The sequence below is a fragment of the Meles meles genome, chromosome 11 (genome assembly GCF_922984935.1).
Source record: "Meles meles chromosome 11, mMelMel3.1 paternal haplotype, whole genome shotgun sequence".
NCBI lineage: Eukaryota > Metazoa > Chordata > Mammalia > Carnivora > Mustelidae > Meles > Meles meles.
In genome coordinates this window covers 10,911,805-10,937,955 of record NC_060076.1, presented here as the reverse complement: position 1 = coordinate 10,937,955, position 26,151 = coordinate 10,911,805, and the positions used below count along the sequence as shown (strand labels likewise).

The 26,151-nt window shown below is 40.0% G+C and overlaps 1 protein-coding gene across 5 annotated transcripts in view; it reads right to left on the bottom strand.

Moving 5' to 3' along the window:
• DENND1A (DENN domain containing 1A) overlaps window positions 1-26,151 on the bottom strand; it is a 493,090-nt gene that overhangs the window by 319,760 nt on the left and 147,179 nt on the right. For all 5 annotated transcript variants that reach the window (XM_046022048.1, XM_046022043.1, XM_046022046.1 and 2 more), the window contains one exon: window positions 22,935-23,054. In XM_046022048.1, the coding sequence (XP_045878004.1) occupies window positions 22,935-23,054 (120 nt within the window). The remainder of the gene's footprint in view (window positions 1-22,934; window positions 23,055-26,151) is intronic.

The following is a 26,151-nucleotide window of genomic DNA, read 5'->3' as shown; positions in this document are numbered from 1 at the left end:
TGAATAGATGCAAAAAATCACAAGTCATTAAGAAAATGCAAACTGAAACCACAACAGATTCTACTAACACTTAATAGGATAAAAACTAAGAAAAGGGTGACAATACCAAATGCTGGCGAAGATGTAGAGCAACTAGAACTCTCAGACATTGCTGAGAGAAATGCAAAATGATACAGCCACTTTGGGAAAGTTTGGCAGCTTCCCGTGAAGTTGAATGTATGTACGCTCGGCACACAACCCAGAGATCCCAGACGTTTACCCAAGAGAGACAAAACTTGTGTTCACACAAAAATCTGTATGCAGATGTTTATAACAGTCTTATTCAATAATCACAAAAGCTAGAAACAACCCAAAATGTCCTTCACTAATGGATGAAGAAACAAACTGTGGTTGTACCTATATGACAGGATGCCTACTCCACAAGAAAAAGAAAGGAGTCGCTGATACATTTAACACAGATGGATCTCAAATGCATTTTGCTATGTGAAAAAGTCCAGTCCCTCAAAGAAACAGATATGATTACATTTTAATGGCACTTCAGAAAAGGCAAAACTTGGGATGGGACAAAGATCAGTCATTGTCAGGGGTTAGCAATAGGAGGAGAGTTTGGCTACAACCAGCATCACAAGGAAATTCGGGGGAGTTATGGAACTGTCCTTATCTTGGTTGCAGCAGTAGATATGGGACTATGCATCTGTCAAAATTCAAAACTGAACATTACACAACTGAATTTTATTGTATGTAAATTGGAAATTGAAAAAGTAGAATTAATAAGTCAGAGTATCTCTTAATTTTGTAAAAAAATAAATAGATTTTACTTCTCTAATGAACTTTTTTGATTGAATCTGTTTAGAAATGCAGGCTCTGGATTCAGAAGAATCCTGTCATTTTTTTTTAGTTGTATCACTTTAGGCAAGCCAGTTCATCGCTCCAAACCTCAGTTTCCTCATCTGTACAATGGGGACCACAGGGCCCTCTCCTAAGGTCATTGTGAGGATTAAATGAGAAATGGAAAGCATTCAGCAAACAGTAAGCATTTAATAAATATGAGCTGTTATTGAATTTGTAAGCATATTTTAGCAAGTTTTTTTTTTAAGTTATGGAAATAAAGGACATTACATTCACTCCAAAACCAGAACTACTTTAGATTATAAGATTATAATGTGATACCTGAAACCAACAGAAATCCACTCTTCAGAGGAAATTATTTGAAATATATAATGACTAACCATTTACACAGTTAGCTACTATCCTGTGCTTTTCTTAGGAGGGATCAATATTACAACTAATTGTTTAGTTATGTGTCTGCCTTTAGACCCCTGGGCCATGTGAAGATGGGAAATGTGTCTGTCTTATATTGCTGCATCCCCAGTGCCTACGGGGGATGATCCGGACCTACAGATACCCAGTAATTGTCTCCTTCATCTATATTAGACAAGGCAGAAAGTATGGGATGGGGGCAGCAAAAAAGAGTGGAAAGCATATGGGTTTTAGAATCAGGTGACAATATTAGTTAATAACTAATGTCCAAGGCTCCTTTTCTTCTTCCATAAGATGAAAATAATGTTTCCCTTGCCAGACTGTTGCAAAGACTGAATGGGCTAATGTAATGGAATGTACTGACAGTCAGCTCCCTGAACACAGTGGCTTCTACCATGGCAAATTCCTGTTTCATTCTCTTATATTAACACACCCCAAGAGTGGATTGGGAAAATTTCAAAAATAATAAAAATTAAAAACCATATTAGAGTTTCAGTTGTTCACCAGGTAGAACTTGTACAGAGATCAATACTACCAAGTAGTATCACATTTTTTTTATACTCGTAACAATCCTTTGAAGGACTTATGTCTGTCCTCATTATATAGACGGAGAAAAGAAGTCCAGAAGAGTCTTCACTTTTCTGCTTATGGAAATGTAGATTAAAAGACAAAAAAAACACAAAAAACAAAAAAAAAACAAAAAACCAAAGCTGGGACTCGACCCTTCTGAGTTGATATTCTGGGCTTTCTCCCCTAGGAGAATCAAGGAACAAATCAAAGGACACACCTCATCTAAAGGCTCGGTGATCTCCTGAGTACCAACCAGTTGATGAACACTAAAATACTCCAATTTCTATTACGATCACTTCTAAATGCTCTAAATGTCTCCATCCAAGGAGGAATACATAGTTACCATTCAGAGTCCCTACTATTTACTAGGCACCTTGCTGATTTCCAAATACTCTCTCAAACAACAATACCTCGGGCCAAATCCTTATGTCTGAATTTCAGAGATGGGGGGGAAATGGTTTTAAGAATTTAGATAACAAAGATCATAAGCTGGCAAGTGGAGAGCTGAGAGTCAAACTCAAACCTGTCTTATCCCAAAGCTAATGTTCTTTCCCTTATATCCCAGTGCTCGCTTCCAGAAGCTTTATGATATTCCAACGATTTTTAAATTTCCAAAGAAGCCAGCTTCATGATTTCTTCAGATCACCTTCACTTCATACATAGCACTCAATATTCACCTGGACATCTAGAAATTATCCTTTCAAAATAGTGAGTGTTGAAATATAATTCCTTCTAGGAAGTTTTTATTATTAACCAGGAATTCAGAATTGCCAAAGCAACATCTAACTTTTGGTTAAAGACAGACTGCACCTTCTCTATAGGTACTATCTAGATACACGGTTCTGACGAGAAGCAAAATTCCTCACAATAATTATACACGCTAATAGCAATGTTGTCTTAACTGAGGCTAAAAGCACAAACAAATGAGAAAAAGGTCTTCAGAAGTGACTGCAAACAGATGACCTGTAAGAGATGAGATATACTGTGAGTTCAGAAGAGCTAACATGAACATTTCCATTTACAGAGGGAGGAAAAAAACCAGCATCTTACCCCAAAAGTCAGATAGCCCGTAAGTCTAAGCAGAGTCGAGATCAAAGGCCTTTGCTGTCCTAATCCAACTCTACATCAGGGTTCCAGGCTAGGTCATGTTATCATGTTGCAAGGAAAAAGTCCCTTGCTGTCTTAGCTTCCCCAGGCAGAGCTATCGGGGAAAAGATGACAAGAGCGGAGACCCATTGTCCCTACCTACTTTTAAAAAAATGGAAGAGGTCATATATTTAATGTTTTCCATCTAAAAGTGACAGAAAGTGCTAATAATCAAATGCAATTTAAAAAAATGTTTAAATACTGCTGTGCCTTTACAAGACTGTACTGAAGCTTTTATAATCCCTCTGATCATGCATGTCAAACACATTCATGGGAATAAGGGGAAAAAACATCCAGGAAACAAGAACTTTAGCAATAAAGCCCTAATGAGCTCACTGGAACTTAATAAGTTGGTATGATTTTTAAAAAATCACAGAATATTTGAGTCTTATGGGATGATGACGACTATCTCATTCAACTTCCTCATCATTTTACATTTGAGGATTATCCACATCAGGCACCTGGTCAGATGCCCCCTGGCCTATTAGTGGTACACGTATGAAGCTTGAACCTGGGTCCTAAAACTGATCTTTTCTGTATATACTAACACTGCTGCCAATGAAGACTGCCTTAATTGGTTAAGATCAGTAGCCTCACATTGGCACTTAAAGCTACAGAATGTCAATATAATTTATTCAGCATTCTTAAGACAACTTCATTAAATCCAATGAGATGAGCTAAAGCAGTAGACTAGTTAATACTACCTGAGTTAGGGTTATATTAGGTGGGAATCACTGTTGGCATATAATATGGAAAACATTCAAAAATGTTTCAATTTAACTTTGAATTGAACTCAGTTCTGAAAGGGCATCTCACCAAGTAATTGACTAGTCTGAATTAAATTTACTAAGAAAATCTAGTTGTGTCTGGAAGAAACGTAACAGAAGCAAAGATTTTTGCGTGCATCCCTTGATCTCTAAAATAGGATTATATGACAACAGGACACCCCCTCTCCCACCTCTGAAAATAAACTTCTAACTCTCCATTCTCTTTGAGGGACTTAGCAGCCATCCAGGACACTTCAAAGGGGGCAAAAAATGGATTGGTGTAAATTATGAGTAACTCCCATCCTCTGAAAATACTTTGAAAACAATCCTCTTAAAACAAATACACCTCAATTCCAAGTACGTAAATGGACCGCCATTTGGCAACTGTTACCCAAATTTGCCATTTACATTCTAAGCTGTTATGTAACCAAAAAATACAAATATCCTTCTGGGAAATTTACATGAGAAAATTCTTTCGAAGACCATATAAAAGGGTCCACTAGTTTAATGATCTTAGCTGAGAAAACTTCCTATAAGAATGAGAAATGAAAATAAGAGGAACAATACCCAGAATGAAGTGCACCGAACATATTAACATTTATCAGGGTACTCGTAACCAGCATTTGTTAAAGAGGATTTTAAGATTAATAGCTAAAATGAGATGAGACCTAATACATATATCAACTAATCTATATGTATGTTTGTTACACACACAGGATCTCAACAATAGTCACTAAATATAACTTACAACCCTAAACAATTGTTTGCTGATTCTCCTTTTACAAAGTAAAAACCTGAAGATAAATAATTATCCCAAAGACGCACACTGCTGACATCTGGGCCAGATTACATCAAACACTGCATTTCTGTTCAAATAGCACAAGAGAGTAAAAAATTTGTCCCCAATTTAAACCTGTCCCTAGAGCCATAAAGAATGAAAAACTGCCGAGTCAACAGCTTCTGGGTTTGCCTGCGTGCGTGTGTGTGTGTGTGTGTGTGTGTGTCTGTGTGTGTATGAGAGGGGTGATGTTTTTGTTTGCTTGCTTTTCATTTTTTACTTCACCCGTTTGTAATACGTCGATGTACTTTTCTCTCCCCCCCCAACCCCCGCTACGTAACGCTCTGAACTTGCACTTTGAATTATTATGGAACAAGCCTCATATGCTAAAATGCCAAAAGAATTGGCTACTAGCACAGAAACCATTTGAAGGACACCAGTAACTTTTGTTAAGGCTATTGTTTTATAGTTAAATGCCATTCAGAGCAACTTGAACTGGACCTTTCTACTATCAAAGAGAGCAATTCAGTGGGTTGCCTGGGATTCGGCTGGCAGGCCATCCTAATATTTATCTGGGGACAACCTTCATCTTTGGCAAAAAAAATACGAACACAGAGCTTGAAATTGACCAAAGTAAGGAAAGTAAATACTACGGGAAAGACTTGATCTGGATTTGCTGGAGCTATTACGCAAATGATGGAACCCGTAATACTTTGTTGTAACACACTCGTGTGTGTGCGTGCACGCTCATGCACATATATATAAAAGCAGCTAAAAATAATTAGTGTGGCTTTTAGCTAGAATATAACATTCCAGCCTTCACCCTAATCTACAACTGTTTTCAAAAATAAAGTCTGAAGGACATAACCAGTTGTCTTCCCATACTCTCAAAAAAATCTGTTCAACCACTCCAATTTCAGTGCTGCTTTTCATTAGCAAAAGGTAGGGAAAAGGCAATTTGAATTTTTGGAGCTAATTTCAGAAGTTTTAAATACTTATCTTATAGATCCTAGACCAGGCAGCGCAGTTAGGGAGTAAGAAGGCCTAACGCAGAACGTGTGGAGGAGAAGAGAGAGGGACAAGAACAAGCATACCCTGGACCTTCTTCCTAAGCTTCAGCATTCCTTATCTTCTTATTAAGAATAAATTTTCAAGCATTTATCTTTTCTAAGCTCTACAACTAACCTCCTATCCCAACTAAAGATAATCTTCAGATATAATAAAACTAAGGGGGAAAAGCAGACTTTATAGCATCTGGAGTGACAAATTGAGAAAAGAAATGTGGTAACCCACAGAAAAATCTCACTCCGGCTTAGATCTGACTTGTAGCTAAAAGTTAGCTCAACTTTTCAGGTCCTCCTCTTCTGAGATGATGAACTCATACTATCATTTTTAATGAGAGGCTCATATCTGTCTTTGATGTGTGAAAGACACTCCCAGCTGGAGGAGAGTACAAGAAAGATCTAAAATATTTGCTTCAGCTGCAAAGAGCTATTAATGAAAGTTTAGAAAATGAGGTAGCATTAGACGGGGAGATTTTTAGGAAAAAAGATGACATGCTCTCATCTTGTGAACTCGGGGGAAAAACAGTCCAGTAAAATGAAATCTGACAAATAATCTTCTTCCCTTTTCTACACACTCAAATTCTTCACCCTTCTCCACCTCGTCCAGAGTGCATTCTTAACTCCCTGGTAGGCAGGAGACAGAAAGCGGGCTTCCCAGAATTTGCTATTCACACTAAACACCAACGATGAGGCTCACACAATAAATACATGGGTTAGGAAACCCAAGAGATTCATCAGCTCATATGGAGAAGTTTTAGAATTAATTCTTATACGTAAGTGTTTTTAAGGAGGGGAGGATGTATCGTGAGATCCTGTACGAAGGGGAATTCTTAACACAAGTTTGAAGAATTCTAGATAATTCTCTGTACTGCTTCATGTTCTGAGATTATGAGCATTTCCTTTTTGTCAAAAAGCAAGCCAAAGGAGAATCTGGCTTTCTTAATCACCTATTTAATCTATCTAAATATATTTTCTAACAATCCATTCTTAGTTCAGTATTCAGAAAGCTACCATTATACAATTTCCATAGGCCACTAAAGTTTTTTCAATTTAATGCAAACAGTAACTATTAACCATATTGACATATTTGTAAAATATCACAAAGTAAAATACCACTCTAATTCACCATATTACACAGCAGCTACATAAGGCAAGAAAGTCTACAGGAGAAAAAATATTTACTTCTGTCCTTGGCATTAGAAATCCACACAAATCTGTAGCATTTAAAATTTCAAATACAAAGTATTAAACATAGACAAAGATGTAATTGGTAATGAAAGGAGACTCTATAAAGATTTTTTTTAAAGATTTTATTTATTTATTTATTTATTTGACAGACAGAGATCACAAGTAGGCATACAGACAGGCAGAGAGAGAGGGGGAAGCAGGGAGCCCAATGTGGGGCTCAATCCCAGGACCCTGAGATCATGACCCGAGCTGAAGGCAGAGGCTTAACCCACTGAGCCACCCAGGTGCCCTTCTATAAAGATTTTCTATGCAGAGTCTGGGACATTTTCAATCACTCTTAGCTGGTCTACAGAGTAACTACATTCCCTGAATGAGCAGTGAAGAGTGATAGAGGCAGCAAAGCACCTGAGACCTTTTCATAGGATTTCCCTTTGATAGAAGGAAAAGAGAAGCATGTGATGAAAATATAAGTTCCTTTCTGGGGGGGGGGGGGATTCTGTTACTAACTTCCCAAATTCGATGTTTTATATAACATTTGTACCCGTATATTAGCAACCTGACAAAGTAGGTCTCATTATTTTATAGATGTGGGAAATGAGGATCAGAAGTCATGTGTTTTCATTTGTCCCGTGGCTAATAAGTCAGAACTTGAATCTAGTTCTGACTAAACCTAAGAGCTTTACTTTAGAACTTGAGGTGACTCAGCATGAAGGCATCATCTACCTTCTGTGGGAGGAATAAATGCTCTAAGGTAAGGGTGTTGAGGAAGGAAAATTGCGACTGGGCTATTTCACCAGTTTTATTCATTCAACAAATACTCACGGATCAGGTACTCATAGATGTTCTCTCTTAATTACACTGACATTCTCATGAAGCCTCCAGGAAATTATATAATTTCTCTTCCCAGAGTTTCCATGTTCCTAAGGCCTATGTGCCATTGGTTCCTAGGCCAATGTGACATTCCTTTTCTTCCCCTCACATATGCCTGGTTGAAATCACGCCAACCCTCAGCAACTTTTAGAAATGATGGCTTTGCTAGAGTATTTATGTTAAAAATAACAATTTTAACAGCATAACTGAAACTAAATATTATTTTCCAACAACCAAAATTTAATAAATGGTTAAGGAGAGAGATGGACAGATAGGACTGTTGATAACTAAGATAGATTTCCTACCCACCATCAACATGTTACAGTATTAAAATAAATAAACTTTGTAAGCAGAATAACTGCTTCCTCTTTTTAGTATGATTAACTTACTCATTTTTCCAAACATTCTATTTGCCTCCCTGTCTTTAAATTCAGATAATGTAGCCTTTGGATTAAAGACAAGAACTAGGGAAGATATTCGTTTCTTGTCTCAATTAAGATGCTGGTTTACAGAGGCAGCAAATCGTCTAAGGCCTTTTCTTAAGATTCTTTTTCATAGCAGGAGATAAGAAACTGCTTCACTTCTTCATGCCTCAGTTTCCTCAACGGGTAAAAGGAGGAGATATCATGGCTGTCCCTTCAGCTTGAGAGAAACTAAAATTTGTCACATGAAGCTCCTGAGTGGGTGGGTGCTGAGTACCATTGAAAACCAACAATTCAAATGAAACAAGATGGGATTGGGAGGGAGACAAACCATAAATGACTCTTAATCTCACAAAACAAACTGGGGGTTGCTGGGGGGAGGTGGGATTGGGAGAGGGGGAGCGGGCTATGGACATTGGGGAGGGGAGGCGAACCATAAGAGACTATGGACTCTGAAAAACAACCTGAGGGTTTTGAAGGGTCAGGGGTGGGAGGTTGGGGGAACAGGTGGTGGGTAATGGGGAGGGCACGTTTTGCATGGAGCACTGGGTGTTGTGCAAAAAGAATGAATACTGTTACGCTGAAAAAATAAATAAAATGGAAAAAAAAAAAAAAAAAAAAAAAAAAGAAAACCAACAATTCCCCTATCTCCGTTGCAAGTTCTTACTTTATATTTGAGCCAACACAACACCAATGAAAAGATTAAATCAAGGGTTTTGAGGGGAGAAGGGAGAGGCCAGGCTCAACACTACTGAAAAGGCAGCTTTTATTTTTTTTTTCCTTATATTGAGAGAGAATTCTGAATTGTCACAGCCAGAACACTAGGAAGACGTGTGCAATTCAGGCCAGAGTGTGGCTTTTGGAGTGAAGGGGTATCGCAATGCTCTGGAGTTCAGTCTCCCCCGCACATACACAAACACAAGTGCGCAGCGCCCCAACGCTGTTTGTCCCCTCGGCCTCAGAGCCCTGCCAGTTGGCAAACCCAAGCCAGGAAGTTGTCAATTCCAATTGCGTTTAAGGCCATGTAGTCCTATTAAAGAAGCCTTGCTGGTTAAGGGGCGTCCTCTGTTTCCAAAGCATGGGAAAAAAAAAAAAGGGCGCTCTGCTTAGATTGGAGCTGGCAACTTTCACTGACTAGAGTTTTCAAGGAGCTATGAATGAGTTTAACAAAGGAGGTCTGTGGCTAGTTTCTGGCTGAAGTCCATGTCAACAGTTTTTAAGGTCACAGGCCACACTAACTAACATTTATTCCCAGCAGACCCTGTTCTAAACACAAGCTGTAAGTAGTACAAATTTGGAATTTCTCTGTAATCCCTTGAGATATTCCTGATCCTTCCACATGTTTCTGCCCAATTAAAAACAATTCTCACTTTGCACCACAAGAGAGGCCGAGCTCAGCGATCTCAGTCCATCCTTAGGGTAGATGAACAAAAACCTGGCAAATCAAAGAGCTCGAGTGGAGAAGGGAAGGAATTCAGCTGGATCACACTGAAAAGTGCAGACAGCTCCCCAGGGGCTCAGTTTGTGAAAGAATAAAACAGGTTATGACAGAGATCCTGAGGCCATAAAAAGCAGGTTTGAGGCACGCACTGGGAATAGATTCCTAGTCCCCTTACACAAATAAGATAGAAATTTCTGAGAATATTAAAAGGTCAGCTAGGTGAGTAGAGAATAGCTATAATCGATAGGACAGAAATTAATACAACCATTTCTCAATTAAGATGAACTCTAACTCACTTTTAATATTTTCAAAATCAAGATGCTTCCTGAAATCAATCTGAAAAAACACAGTCCTCTTCTCCTCCCTGAAAAGCCATTTTCACGTCAATGGTGCATTTCACAACTGATGGTGTTATTTTAAATCTTGCAAGGCAACACAGGAATAATGACTTTGAGCCGAGCATCAAAAATCTCACTTAATCCTCAAGGCTACCTTGGGAAGTATCTTCTATTTTATGGATGAGGACACAGACTCAGAAAAGTGATATGACCTGCTTACATTCCTAAAGGTAGCAAGTGGTAGAAGGATAATTTGAACACAGATCTTCCCAGGGCTCAAAACACAGATATTCCCAGAGCTCAAATCTATACCACAAATTGGGGTGGGGTGGGGGGGGGAGAACAACACAAACCCACTAGAGTATCAGTCATCAGTTTGGTAGTTAAAGCATGTTGTTTTTAACTTCTACATATTTGGAATCATGTGTTATATGAAGGTAGCTACCATTTTCCAAGCTAAAAAATACATAAATTGTGGTACAATGAATATTTGGATCGTTCATGACAGGATAAAACTGCCAGAAGAACTGCTTATTAAAGACATAAAAAGGGGCACCTGGGTGGCTCAGTTGGTTAAGGGTCTGCCTTCAGCTCGGGTCATGATCCCAAGGTCCTAGGATTGAGCCCCTCCTCAGGCTCCTTGCTCAGGGGGGAGTCTGATTCTCCCCCTCCTCCCCATTTGTGCTCTATTTCTCTTTCAAATAAGTAAAAACTTAAAAAAAAAAAAAAAGATGTAAAAAGAAGAAAACTAGGAATGCCCGTAATCCCATTACCTAATTATTCTTAATTGTTTAATACTTTGTTATCTAAGCACCCGATCGTTTTTCTATGAATTTCTTACAGATCATATCATAATTCCTCTCTTGCTTCTTCTGTATAACAGTATGTCCTAAATGTTCCTGGTAACATTAAAGGATCAACAAAAACGTCATTTTAATGGTGAAACTGTATCAGAGTTTTAGCTCTCCCCCTCCACAAATGGTTTTTAATTTTTCATTCCATATGCTACAATAAACATCCTCATATATGTAACTATATATATATTCCTGAGTTTTCCTTAGAACAGATTCCCAAAAGTGGAATAATTTAAGGGTTTTGAGTATATATTGCCAATCATTTTTGAGGAATGCCGGACCATTTACACCCTCCCTTACCAACAGTGTGTAAATGCCCACCTTGTGGCCACCAAGAATCATCTTTAAGCTGACATGACCATGTCCATGAAGACTTGGTTACGTGCATGCCCACACAAACCACACCTATGCAAGGACATGATGTTCCAAACTGGTCTGTCCTTCTAGCAATAACTCTAGCACTGTGTAATGCTGTAAGGTGCCAATGACTACCCTGCCAGGATCTTTGCTTATATTTTCTCTAATCCTCACCAAAAAAGTAGATATGAGAAAATTAAGGCTCAAAAAAAGTAAACAGAGCAGTGAAAAGCATATGTCCACATTGGCAGCACATAGGATTCAAGCCCTGCATGGACTCCGGACGGTGCTCTCCAGGTCACGCCACCTCAGAGTTCATCCTACCCGTTCCGGGATGCTCAGCCTTCCTCCCACCTCCCCACAGGCTGCCTCTTTATCTCTTTATCTTTAGACAATGAGGTCAGTGAAGGAGGACAATACCTAGATCTCATGGGCTTTGAGAAAGAAGAGAGCAGGTTTCAAGTCTTCTCCAACAAGCCAGGAGTAAGTAGTAGCACTGTGGGACTACGGACTGCTCAACACCGCCGGCAGAACCGCCACTTTAGAAAGCAATTTGGCATTATCCAACAAAACTGAAGAGAAACAAGTCCTATGACACAGCCATTCAATTCTTCCTAGGTTTATATGCCAAAAACCTAGTGCCTATGTACACCAGGCTACCTCTTCAGGAATGTTCGTAAAAGCCATGAACTAGAAACAGCCCAAATGGCTACCTACAGTTGAATGCTTCAGCAAATTATAGTATAGTCATACGATGTGGAATGCTACAGAGCAAAGAAAACAAATAACTCTAAGCAAAAGCATGGCTGAATCTCAGGTGTTCGGGAAAAGAAATAAGACTTAACTCCAAACTGTATAATTCAATCCATACAGAGCTCAAAACCAGAGAAAACTATATCACATTACTTAGGGATACATACACAAGTGACAAAAATTATTCCAGGGTGCAGGAGATTTCTTACTTAGGTATTTGCTATATAATTATTACTGTGTACTTATATTTGCATATGAGTGCACATACATGTACATATTTATACACTCATGTATACATACATGTGTATGTGTGTGTGGTTTAACTCCATGTACTTTTCTATTTGCAGATTTTATTTCACAATTTGCAAAAGACAGGCACAGGGTTGTAATTAAATATTTACATAGCAGACAATAATCAAAGAACTTTATCAAGTCTTCACTGTTTTAATTAATCTTCACTACAATATTCTGATTTAGTATCATCATCCATCCACCACTGAAGTAACTGAAACAAAGATAGATGATGGATAAACGAAAACATTATTATAAAGGCAATTTTTAAGATTTAAAAAAAAAATCATATGGCACAAGTGTTCTTTCTATTACAAGACAAGTACTGAATCCGAGGAAAAGGGTGAGTTCAGGGAGGAGCGCCACTATATGAAAGTTAACTATCTCTTCAAATAAAAAGATCTAGAATTCTAATATCTGGGGGGAATTTGAATGAAAAGTAAAAAAAAAAAAAAGAAAGAAAAAAGAAGATATATATAAAAATAAGTATTGTCTCCGGTGGTCAGAAAACACTGGTTATCTGTAATGAGGATGATCAATATTTAGTATACTTTCATATACTAATAAAAAAGAAAAAAGTACAAACTAAAAATTTCTCTAAAACTGGTTTCCAAAACTAGAGTTCTTCTAAACAGAGGTGACCATAAAATTTCTAACTGAGCAGGAAACTAGACCCTAGCAAATATACTTCCTTAAGCCCTTTGGCTTGGGATTGTTTTTGTTTGCAGTGGCTTTTTGTTTGTTTTTTTTTTGTTTTGTTTTTCAGTCCCCCAAAGACTTCTTGCTTTCCTATGGGGTTAAAATTTAAAAAAAAAAAAGAAAGAAAGAAAAAAAAAAAGGAAACCAGTCATTAAGAGCTCAGGCAAAAAAGTACAGGGCACTAAATTTCACCCAACTTTGTTTTCCATCACTTTTAAAAGTTTTTTTTTTTTTTTCTTAATGTAAAGTTTTTTAGAGCAAGGACTTTTTTGCTGCATTTTGGGCTCATTAATACACATAAAGAGCTAGTTAAAATACCAGACTGAATAAATGAACAATGGGACAATTAACCCCACATACAAAGCTCCACCCACTTTACTTCAAAGGCATTTGAAATAGAATGGATTAGAAACCATAAACGACGCCTCTCAGAATTAATTTTATAATAAATATTGCTTTGTGTTATAGATAAGGGGTTAAAAATCTCCACAGCGGGCAGCCTAACACCTGTGAACTGAGTTAAAGGGCAACTGCCCTTGGTTGTGCTGAAGATTACTGAGAGTTTCCTGTCCTGTGAATAAGAAATAAAAACTTACTCAATTTCCACTGCATACACTAAGACAGAATTTAATTTTACCTACAATGTTTAAAAATTCCATATATTTCTACACAAAGTTTTAAGATATGTGTAATTTGTTCTCATTCAGAATGTAATTATTCAAAAAAATCTAAAATGTATATTGCTATTTAACTTTAAAAGTATTTCCTCTATGCTACGTTACTGTTTTTGCCATGCTCAACTCATACTGATGAAAAGAATTAAAGATGTAAATATGGAAAGGAAAAGTAAGTACTTGGGGCGCCTGGGTGGCTCAGTGGTTAAGCCTCTGCCTTCGGCTCGGGTCATGGTCTCGGGGTCCTGGGATCGAGCCCTGCATCGGGCTCTCTGCTCGGCGGGGAGCCTGCTTCCTTCCCCTCTCTCTGCCTGCCTCTCTGCCTACTTGTGATCTCTCTCTGTCAAATAAATAAATCTTTAAAAAAAAAAAAAAAAAGAAAAGAAAAGTAAGTACTTTATTTACCACTCGATTTAATGAAGACTTTTGATACTATTTCCATTTTTATGTTCATTTTTTTCAGAAGTTAGTAACTATTCCTCCTAGTCAAGAATCTGGTAATAGCTCATGCATTAAGATGAAAGTAGTTGAGGGGTTTTGGTTTTTTAAAACAAAATTACCAAAATAATTAGCCAAATGACAAGGTCACTACAGCAAATGCATTTTTTAAAAGAATCTAAGTTTCAGCAAAAAATACTTTCTCAGATTTTCCTAAGAGCTTTCTTCTCTTATAAATCAAACTCACACAAAGTACACAGTCAAAAACATTCTCAGGAAAGAATATTTAATGACATGCAAAGATGCTTACACTATACTACATGAAAAGGCTAGATACAAAACTATACCTACAGCATGATCCCATTCAAGGGAGAAAACTCCTCTAGTCACTATTAGAGTCGTGGGGCGTTAAATCATCGCTTCTCTTTTCTCAAGATTTCTAAATTCCTCTAACGAGAAAGTGTATCTTCATAATCTCATAAAATGACATCCTGAAAAGAAGTGGTTCATAATTGGTTATGGAACTCTAAGATCTTCCAACGTTAGATGGCATAATGATTTTTGTTTGACATGATATAAAGAGGTACACAATTACCTCAGTCTCCTGGAGCTTCTCCATGAGGGACAAATGCTAGGCTTCCCACTGCTTCTAAACTGATCACTGGAAGGGCCAGACAACCTAAATTCAGACTCTTCTTTGTATTCACAAATCTAACTTGCTCTTAAAATAAGAGTGCAGCTTAGATCCAAAGGGCAAGTTTAGGTGTGAAGCATATTGAGTTATTTTCTTTCTACCTCCTGCCCAGTGAAAAGCAAAGATAAGGCTCAAATGAATGCCTTCTGCTTGTTGTTGCTGTTATAGGAAAGTGGCTTGCTTGGAGTAAGGCGGGGGGGAGGGTCCCAAAATATTTGCTGACGCTCAAACTCCACTAAAAAGCATCAACTGGCTTCTCCTATAGAATGTTTTCCATCTCCCAAAAAGGGTTCCTCAGGAGGAATTCTTAAGACTTTTTCACAAGGCAGGCTCAGTTTTACTGGTTTTCCATTCAAACACACTTTGCTTCAGATTTAAACAGAACCGATCATTTTCTTTCTAATGATATGGTTGGATAGTTCACATAGGCTGCAATGACGCTGGCCTTGATGCTAACTGGAGGTTACTGAGTTTAGAAAACCCTTAGATCCAGGTGGCCTTGGCCTTATTCTCCTGAGCTGAAAGGATCATTGCCATATCCTGGACAAACTCTGGACTGGGGGGTCAAAAAGACCACTATTAGCCAGCTAAAGAATTTGGGACAAAAATCTCTTTTCAGGTCTCGATTTCATGATTTATAAAACGAGGGTGGGCTGTGGTATATTATTTCTAAGAACTCTTTTTGACAGCTCACCTCTGAAATCATTGTGCAGTGGCAAACTACCCATCAAGGCTCCTTTAAAAATATATACAGAGAGATGAAAAAACTTTTGAAACTTGTTATGGCTGCTTTGGTAGCAAGAAAATAAAATTTGAGTTCTGAATCAGGGCCAAAAGCAAGTTACTACAAATACGCCCAAAGCTGTTGAGAGCATGAGCTTTGGCTTGGATTTGGGGTTCTGAACCAAAGTCCCTCCCTTACTCCTGGTGAGATCTCAAACAAGTCACCCCATCGCCCTCAGTCTCAAGCCCCAACTTTTCTATAAAGGAGATAATTTCATAAGGTTGCAATAAGATTAAATGAGAATGAGGTAAGCCACCTGGCAGATCAAACGCTAATGAATGATCATTCCCCCCTCCTTTCCAAATGCTCTGTAATGAGTTGTCCTGACTCAGTCTACCCATCTACAAAATGGAATAACATTAACCAACCGTAGCAGTTGCTAGAGGTAGCAAGAGGAATGGTATTTGGGGGTAGGGGGGTGGGGAGAGAACCAAAGTGCCCTCCTGGAGCTCCTAGGATGGTTTCACCTGTTGCTCTGTAGTAAGCTTCATGAGCCTTAAGACAAGGAAATCCTCTGTTTTCAAAAGAAATCGAGAAAATATCATGGTCTCTTGTAATCTCCAACTCATTCAGTCTCAAAATGAAGAATTTCTTTTAGCTAAAGTCTTTAAGTTTCCCATACCCAGAATCCTTGGCTCAGGTCGCTTAAGGGAAGGTTGCTCTATGCTGGTGTCCTTTGAAAAGGACCAGGAGGAGGAGAGAGGTTTCCTCCTGAGGAAGACAGCCCTGAGGCCGGCTGCTGCCACAGAAGACACACCTGTCTTTCCAACTGTCCAGCTTCCCAGCCCTCAAACAGCAGGCCGCTAGGAGAGCAAGGACAGTTTCATTTATTTCCCTTTCTGCTCTTCAAAGGTGATTTTTTTTTTTTTTTTTTAACTGTACGGCTTGTTACTATTGTTGAGTTGTGGCTCCCCAGAGTATTATACGTTTCTAAGCATGAAGGCATCTGTGTGGCAATAAAACATGCAACATTCCCCAACCAGTACATTTTTTTAATTAAGAAAAAAAAAAAGTTATCACCTCCCACCAAGTGAGTGATGAGCACACTTCCCATGCAAACCTTCCAAAACACTAAAGATCTCAAAAAGGGTCTTAAACCCTAAACCGTAAACCCAGAGCCTCCACAGACCTGCTCCCACGGGTTCAGCTGCTGATAGATCCACAATGGGCAGAACTATAATCTGCCATAGCAGTGGGGCTTTCTCCCAGCTGACCATTCAGAAGACAACACTGTTCCCACCCTGCTTTCACGGGGAGGCATGAAGAAGAAATCCAACAGCTCCAGAGAAATGGAAATACTCGAAAAGCAGAAGAAAGTCTTCCGTTAAATAGTATGAAAGGTCCAGGTTTTCCAAATGGTACTTAAGGCATTGGGGAAGAAAGGCTGATTTCTCCCAGAGGGGCCCCAGCTTTGATGCCCAAACTGCCCTCAAACATCAGGCTGTGCCGTTTTGTATAGCAGGGTACCCTCAGGCGAGACAACCATAAATAGCTTAAAACAAGAATAGGAGATTCCATCTGTTTCTGGAATATTTCAGCAGCACCTGCTTTCAAGGTAAAAATCTGGGAGCTGTCCCCACAGCCTTCCTTCCCAACTCCCTTCCCCATCCCCCACACACTTATTTTAAACCAAAGTCGCTAACACACAATCCACCCAAAAGGGCTTCTGCCGTCACACCTGCCTAAGGAAAGAGCCCTTTGATTTTTCCCCTGAACTGTATGCATTGCTTTAAAAACACTGGAACAGTTAGAGAAACCAAAGTTCTTAAAACCAGACTCTTTTATTACTTCTAGCTTCTTTTTTTTCCTCTGTGAAAACTGAGCTTTTCAGTGTTTATAGCAGAAATGAGTACCATGCGGATGAAAAAGGACGTAATAGTTGTGTCTGCCATTAAGTCAGAAAGTGTTCCAGAAGGAAGATGGTTATCACTTAACACAATTAATGTCTAAACACAAGCCCATATGCCAACTTGCATGGAAAGGAGGACAAGAATTCCCCAACAGGGTCCCAGGAACATATTTCATTGTTAAAACAACAATGACAACAAACAAACCTAAAGTTGAGGCTTGAAAATTCCAATCTAAATCAAAATGGTACCCCCAATGTGCTGGGCATCATCCGTCTAACGATGACCAGAAAATCCCAAGCAGGTGCAGATGGCAACTGCAGGTACAAAAAGCCATTTTCCCTTTGGTCTACAAACATCAGTGTTTCCAGTGCCTGCTCTATCATCTGATGACGCTCACTTGCTATGGGGTAAATCCAGATTCTTGAGCATGTCCCACAAGGGTTTTTCCAACCTGTCCCAACTCCAAGACATTTATGGCATCAGCTCCTGCCACCGCCATCACATCGGTGTTCCGTCTTGCCATATCTTTCATTCTCTAGGCCTTAACAAGACAGTTCTCACTGCCTACAAAATTCTCCTCCAGTTCTCCTCCAGTTAAACCCACAGTGGTTCCTTAAGATCCAGTTTAATTGGAAACCATCGGCAACACTTCCCTGATTCTTCAAGCCAGAGAGGGGCACTGCCAAACCGGTGACCCCAAGGAAACTTGCACATGCATATATATATTTTTTTTAAATAGGACTTATCACAGTGTATTTTGCTTCTTTACTTAGTCCCTTCCCAAAGACTCTCAGGGTGGCTCCTGAGAAAAAGGATGGCAGAAGTGAAACAGATAGGAGGTGGGTATCAAAATCCGAGGTGTCCAGGGTATGGTGTGCCCAGAAGCACATTAAATTTTAAATTTGGTAAAGGACCAAAAGTGCGTATTGTTTTCAGTTTGTAAGACCAAGTTTAAAAAGTTCAGTTCATCAAAATCTTGAATGAACAGGGTATCTGAAAGGTTCTCATGGGGGAACCTGTTGCCTATTTTGGGATAAACAAAGGCTAAAGACCAAATGTTACACACTGCTCATTCCTGGCATGTAGTAGGTACTAAGGTACCTCCTAACTGAGAAACAATTTAAACATCAAACTAAAAAAATCTTAGATATTGTTTTGATGAAACAAGTTATTTTCACAAAATGTTTAACAGGTCCTGAACAGTTTTATACAGGTGTATATATAAACATATTTTTTTAAATACATTTTTTTAAGATTTTATTTATTTATTTGTCAGAGTGAGAGAGGGAGAGAGAGTGAGCGCAGGCAGACAGAATGGCAGGCAGAGGCAGAGGGAGAAGCAGGCTCCCTGCCGAGCAAGGAGCCCGATGTGGGACTCGATCCCAGGACGCCGGGATCATGACCTGAGCCGAAGGCAGCCGCTTAACCAACTGAGCCACCCAGGCATCCCTAAACATATTTTTAATATTTTATTTAGTTACTTGAGAGATAGAGAGAGAGCGAGCACAAGCAGGGAGAGACGCAAAGGGAGAGGGAGAAGCAGGTTCCCCACTCAGCAGGGAGCCTGATGCGGGGCTCGATCCCAGGACCCGGAACCATGACCTGAGCAGAAGGCAGATTCTTAACCAAATGAGCCACCCAGGCACCTCTTTATATGGGTATAAAGACAGGTTCTCAAACTTCCTCAAAACTTAAATTTAAGATTCTTACACATAAAGCAGAAAACTGTAGAACATAATTATTTTTAAAGTTCCTTTATAAAGAGTAAACAAACTTAATTATTGTATGACATCTCTCCCATAGTCCACTGCCCACAAACAACGCAGTTATGACTTTGAACTCTTAGGCTCTTCCTGTTCCTCCAAAACCAGAAGTTGGCTATAAATAACGTATTTCATTACAGTTTAGCCTTGATGGAACATGGGTCATTCGAACAAATCAGAAGCTGTGAAAAAAATTATGGTTCTAGGTCACTTTACACTCTTTGAAAGACTTCAGAGGTAAATGCTTATACCACACATCAGACTCAGCTGGTGCTACCGGCAAACGCCACCACACGCTCACAAGCTCCTGGATGAGAGGAAGGTAATGAGGAAGGACCTACCCATAACTGTTGTTCTCCTAGCTGTGCTTTTAATCCCATAGTGACTACCATGCAGCACAGAATTAAATAATATCATGGCCAATCGCAAGGAAAAGTAAAACGTTTTAATACAAAGAACAAGTCAACCATGGGAAGACCTAACGCATTTGACTTTACATACCATGGTACTTGTGTTAATGAGACTTGTTTATACTCTAGCACAACTACATTTCTGTCAAAGTTAGCTGGTGATAGAATTCAAACCAACTTTTAAAAGATGTTTAAACACTGGGCTTATGGATTAGGAATTCTTTCCTTCATAAAACAAGGATTACTAAGTGCCTACTGGGCATAGACATTCCTTAATATACTTTGGGTATATTTGTGAACACAACAGATAAGACTTCCCAGGCTTCATGGACCTTACATTCTACGGGGAAGGAAAAGACAATGCTTCTTACAATGAACCCAATAGTGTACACTGTATAAAGGATGTCTACAAACCTTTCACTGCAAAATGAAGTTTACATTTTCTAACACGGGACTAGTCCTTTATGGGCACAATGCCTGTCACTCAACAGCTAGATCTCCTTGGTGAGATTCAAAGGTACACCTCTTACAACTAAAAGAGGTTAAGTTTGAGAATATGAACCACATCTCCCTATAAATAACTGTATTTCACATTTTCTCTTGAACTGGTGTCCCACAAAGCCTGTCCTCTCACTCAGAGCCTTCAGCATCCTGTTCTTCCATTCAAATGGAATACATCCCCTGTCTCTGAAAGCCACGCACACAATATCTTGGCTGAGCACTGCACTAAGTGCTGGAGAAACAAAGCTGTGCAAGACACAATCTTTACCCTTAAAGAGTTAATTTCAGAGTAACAGGAGGAACAGGTAAAAAGAAGCTCAAGGTTTAGGAGTGTGTAACTGAAGTACGCAGAGCATGCTGGGTGCACCCAGAGGAGAGAATGATTGCCTCTGCCTGGAGAATGCTGCTGTGGGTGGATGGATGAATGCGTGAAGGCAGAAAGGTCCAACAACTCATATGGCCCAGGAAGCACAGGAGCCTGGGAGAGCAGTCCGAGAGGAAGTGATCCTAAGAAGCTAAATCCTGGAACTGGGGAGGCTATGTCTGCAGAGACACCATCACTGGAAGTTATGCCTCCCATGCGAAGAAATGGAAAGCAAAAGCAGAGGTGACTTTGGAGCAGACAAGTTAGAGGACTGGACACACCAAGAACAGTGACTGGACCTCAAGGCACCGGTTCACTAATGGGAAAGCACCTGGGGGCGGGGTGAGGGGAGCAGAGAGTCCAAGCATTTCCAAATGGCAAGGAGACCAACAGTGCTAACAGAACCCAGACCCAAATTACACCTGCATTCTCCCGGCAGACCTCTCCAGTGAACACGCTGCCAACCAGTCACTCAAGGTCAAGAGCAGGCCCTTCCATTCATATGTCCGTCTCAGTTCACCAGTGTTCCCAATCCAAGCCACAGGGGAAGTGCCACTGCGCGTACCCTTCCCCATACGCACAAGGTGGATGAGATACAGGGAGTCCCCCCCACCCACCCATGGCCCAGAATTTATCTGGACTCTATTTTTAACCACAGTCACTATCCTCTGGCACTAGAATATCAATAGTAAGAAGCCACCGTGCCATGGAATTGCCCTGTGCATTTTATATAGCATTCTGCAGCGTCATCTGTCTCCCCAGTTAGTCTAGGGAACTCCTCAAGGGCAGGAACTAGCTAACAGTAGGCACTCAATTAAGGGCTGACAAACAAATGAATGAATTAACCCACCCCCTTTTCCCGCAGTTCCAAACTAGTATAACGGATAGAAAACACACCAATGGCTGCTATTTTTCATTCTAAATGATGGCAGCAGAAAGCTAATCAACCAGCTTTTTGTAAGCATGACACCCATGACCCTCCACGCAGACACACGCAGTCAAATACGGGAATCAGAGGAGAGCAATTTTTAAATTTAAATTTTTAAATAAACAGTTTTCCAGTCCCAGAAATTTGAATGACTCTGATAGTGGCCGTTCGGAGTACGTCCTAGCTTTCAAAGGACGAAACACTGTAAACCCAAATATTCTGAGAAAACAAACAAAAACCTTTCTGCAAAACTTCAAGAACTTGTGTTAAACCCTCATCTCCTCTAAATAACCATATAAATAGGCAGTGCCCTGGCCAAGGCTGAAACCGAACATTAGGCAAAAATGGAAGAGAAAATTTTGTTTAAAAAGAGAAAACAAAAACTCAACATTGTTGAATCAAAAAAATAAATAATCGTTTATATCCGACTCTGATACTCGGGGCAGGTAAGCCCTGGGCCTGGGCTACTGAGGCAAGCTTGAGAGCAGCTGCACCACTTAACCTCACAGACCCTCTGGGTTGTCCCTCCTTCCTGTGGTCTTTCCAGCAGTTGCCCTCGAGGGCCTGAATTACAGATGTGAAGCCTGGTGAAGGAGAGAGCTGACTTTGCTGATTAACAATAAGATTCGTGTAGAGAAACTCAAACGTGATAGCCCAGGCTGACAGTTACTCAGCAGAGGCACCTCAAAAGTCAGCCCTTTTTTCTCCTGTGGTGTGAGAGAGAGTGTGTGTGTGTGTGTGTGTGTGTGTGTGTGTGTGTGTGTGTCTTTGGGGGGCTGGGGTGGGAGGTCTTCTCTTGGTGAGGAGAAGAAGAAAGTCCAAAAATGAATGTACCAGAGAACCACTCTTTCTGGAATTCACAGAGCCTGGCCTTTTATCCCTGGGCACAAGCCCAAGATTGGGGACCCGGGTTTTGTCAGGGGCGCCTCCCCGCTGGCCTGCCCTGGGCTGCTCCACATGAGCAGAGAGAGACAGGAGGCAGGCCCCTCTGACACCTACTTAACCAAGGCAGACGGAGAGGAGAGTGTGTGGGATGCCTTTACTTCCCCCCTGAGGAGGCGCCCAGCAGGAGCCCCCAGAGCCAGGAGCTCCAAAATCGGATTTCCACACGTCCTCCCACCCCAGAACACACCTTGCCCCTCTGGCAGGAGGAAACAGAGCATTAAGCAAGTGTGGCTCTGGTGTATGAAGGGGCTTTAGAAGACCTAAAGAAGCCTTCTTCCAGGATTCTGTACTTTTTCCAAACCTCTAGAGAAGTAGCCAAGTTGGGAAACAGTTCCTCCCTCACTGACCCACAGAGGGCAAGGGTGTTACTTTGAGGAGGACGCAATCAGTGTCTGCAAGACGTCCTGAGCTACAGACACATACTTTATTAATAATCTTACATACACAAAATGTCCAAGGGAAAGCCTAACAGGCTAATTTCTGACAGCTCCAGATAACAGCAGGAGGAACTGAAGCCATGCTGACTCCCCAGCTTCCACATACTCCACAGAAGCAATGATCCCTTTCCCACCCAAGGGATGTGATGCAAATAAATAAATACAATTATCTGCAGAACTTAAAGTGCAAGAACAACACGGCGAAGTCCTTCTCCCCAAGTGCAGTGACTTGTGGGAGACAGAGAGGAAAATAAAAAGAACAGCTGGAAAATTTAATGACAGAGGAACGACGCAAAGGCTGACACTGGTTCAGAGAACTAGCCGATAGCCAAAGCCACTCTCCCTTACCTTAAGATACAGAAGCAGCTCTTCGCTCCTGAAGATAAGCGGCAGAACCCGAATCTCTGTTTGCTGTCAATGTCAGTGAGCACAAACGTGAAGTTCTGGCCAACTTGGCTCACTGTGAGGCTGCAGCAAAGACAGGACAAAGGGGCAAAAATGAATGTGCAGTAAGTTTCTTGATAAAGCATCTGATCGTGACAAGTCGTTGAACCTGTAACATTTCCTTTCTCAGTGGAACTCTTTGTAAATGAACTCAGAATTTACACACTTTGAGGAAACAGACTGTGAGCTAGTTAAAAAAAAAAAAGAGAGAGAGAGAGAGAGCAAGCAGCCCATTCTAGTGACCACCTCCCTACCCAAGTAGCTACCAAACATTCTGCTCACTGAGTTCAGGCAGGCAGCCCTGTTAATCATCCCCCCAAATCCTGAAAGGAGCATTCTATTAACCTCATTTTATAGATAAGGAAATAGCCCAGAGCAGCACTGCCTGAGGTGCCAGCTGGGAAGCCGCAAAAAGCTGTGTTTGAGACCCAGGCCTCAATGATGCCAAAGCCTACTCGGCCAGCTTGCCGTTAACGGCACTCCCCCGGCCATTCGCCTAGTCGGGGAGACAGTAATGACAACAGCATTTAAGTGTCCACTTGACGCCAGGCATCAAGTTACACACTTGATAAATAGCATCTCCCTTACTCATGTTAACCCCAGAAGTTAGACGATGTTCCCATTTTACAGAAAAGGAAACAGGAAGACTGACCAGGTAGGTAACTGCATCCTGTTCTCAGAGCTTCTAAGGGGAGATGCTGCATTCCACAGAGAAAGGTTAGCTCCTACTTTCCTACACTCCTGTGTCTTGCAGAATTTTTTAATTTATGAGGAACATACATTTTACAGGAAAGAAATGCCCAATGTCTTTTTTTTTTTTTTAAAGATTTTATTTATTTGACAGAGAGAGAGAGAGCAGGAACACAAGCAGAGGGAATGGGAGAGGGAGAAGCAGGCTTACTGACGAGCAGGGAGCCAGATGCAGGGCTCGATCCCAGGACCCTAGGATCATGACCTGAGCCAAAGGCAGACACCTAATGACTGAGCCAGCCAGGCACCCCAAAATACCCAATGTCTTAACGTGAGGTGCTAAGAAATGGAAATGAGCTTTAAAGAAAGAATAAAGAAAAAAAAGCTAAAAGTTCCCACATGAACGCAAAACTCAGTAAGATGCCACAGATAAGAGTGACATAAAATAGGAAATATGTTTCAAGCAATAAAAAAGCATACTACTAATCAGATTAACCTAGAAACTAGGTTTGCAGGTGCAAAATGTTTTAAAGACCACTTTCTAAAATCAGCTTAACACTTGGCTTGGATTCCTTTCTAAAAACTTAACTATTCCAAATCCTAATACATAAATTTATGCTAACATAGTATTTTGGAATTTGACATTGAATTATTCAAAGGAACTCATTAACCTATATTGTATTTTACGTACATTGTATTTTACAAAATATTCTCAAATTGACAAAATATTCAAATCAGTGCTCTCACCTATAATTTACTTTATAAGTTGCCAACAGAAATGAAAATCATTCACCAGGCCTTTTCCAAAGGCAGATTTATTGGGTCTTTGGATATGATATGAATTAGTTTTTCAAATATGGATAGCCTTCCTTTCTAAAACTCCCTTATAGAAACCCCATAAACAAATGAAAATTAAGGAGACTTTCAAGGTATCCCAGTACAAAAAAGGTCAATGGACCTTACGCGGTCATGTTTAAGGAAATAATTCCATCCCCTAGAGAGTGGTTAGAGAGTGCAAGAAAATAATTCAGAAAGAAAAGAAAGTGTTCCACTCTCCTTGTTTAACTAGGAAGGTGAGCGAAAACAAGGTGGCAATTTAAAAGCAGTGTGGTAATAAAACAGGTGTAAGTAATGCTATCCCTCCGCCATACACAAGCCAGAAGAAGGAACACATTTCTATAAAAGTTATAGAGCTGTCCAGGGGACACCAAACTCTACCTTCTTAAGGCTGTTATGCTTTATCAATAAAGCTTGGATAGTGTGTTACTATGGTGATTTAATACTATGTTTTAAAGGGGGATTATATGATTAATTTTAACAAGGTTGAGAACTGAAGATGTGTGAGAAACAGGTTTCTAGCTCACATAATTAAAGTGATTGGGGAGAAAAGTGGGCCTCACTGGGGGAGGTGAAAAACTTGAATTATTAAAATATTTAAAGCAACAGGTCACAATGATTCTAAGTTGCAAATAAGGTCATGCTTTTGTGAAATATTATTATGTGAGCATATAAAATATGACTGTTCATTATTTTAACTCAGAGTCTGATTTCCCTTCTAGAATGTTTGAAATGAAACATCCTAGAAGGAAAGGGTATTGATAGGACTGAATGAAAACACTCAGAATCTCTAGGAAAAGGACACAGAATGAACACAACTCGTTTGTGAATTGAGTGTCATTAATTTCCCCATTATCTTTTCACTACCATTAAAAATGCTGAAAATGCTTTTAGCGACATCCTAGGCTCAAAGAAAGAGTCATTACTCATTTACTTGGTTCAAATCCCAACTCAATCACTTGTTAACTGGGCCTTCATTTAGCCAGTTACTTAACCTCTAAGCACTGCAGTCTCTTCACCTGGAATAACAATGAGAAACTACTACCCAACCCAAAGGAGGTTTCGGAAATAAGTGAGATCAGCATTTACAATAAAGGCCAGTCCATAATACAAAACAATTAATAAAAGAGATGTAAGCTGTTAAGTTACCATGTAAAGGAAAACAAAAATTCATATTGAAATCATGTATTTGCTCAGAATCTTCCCCACTGACTCATATTTCTAACCCTTATATGAGCGGAGAAAGGAAGTTTGCCTTTCTCTCTTCTCTGTTCCATATTTTCCGTAAAGGACAGTCCTCTGGGTGACCAAGGGAGCTGCTCCTGCACTCAATAAAGTGAACAAAATTCTTTTGGCGTGGGCGGGGGAGGGGTCGCAGCTTAGGAGGGAGCATTTGTTATTCTCAGTTGACTCACCTTTCTAATTCCTAATAGGGTGAAGTATAAGACATTTAAACAAACAAACAAACAAACAAAGGAGGGCCCAAACCATCAAACCCTAAAATCTTTTCTCCTTGGACAATTTGCAATTAAGTACAAGCCAGGCAAGGGCGGTCAGAGGTTAACTTGAAGACTTTGGAACCTCCAAGGAATCT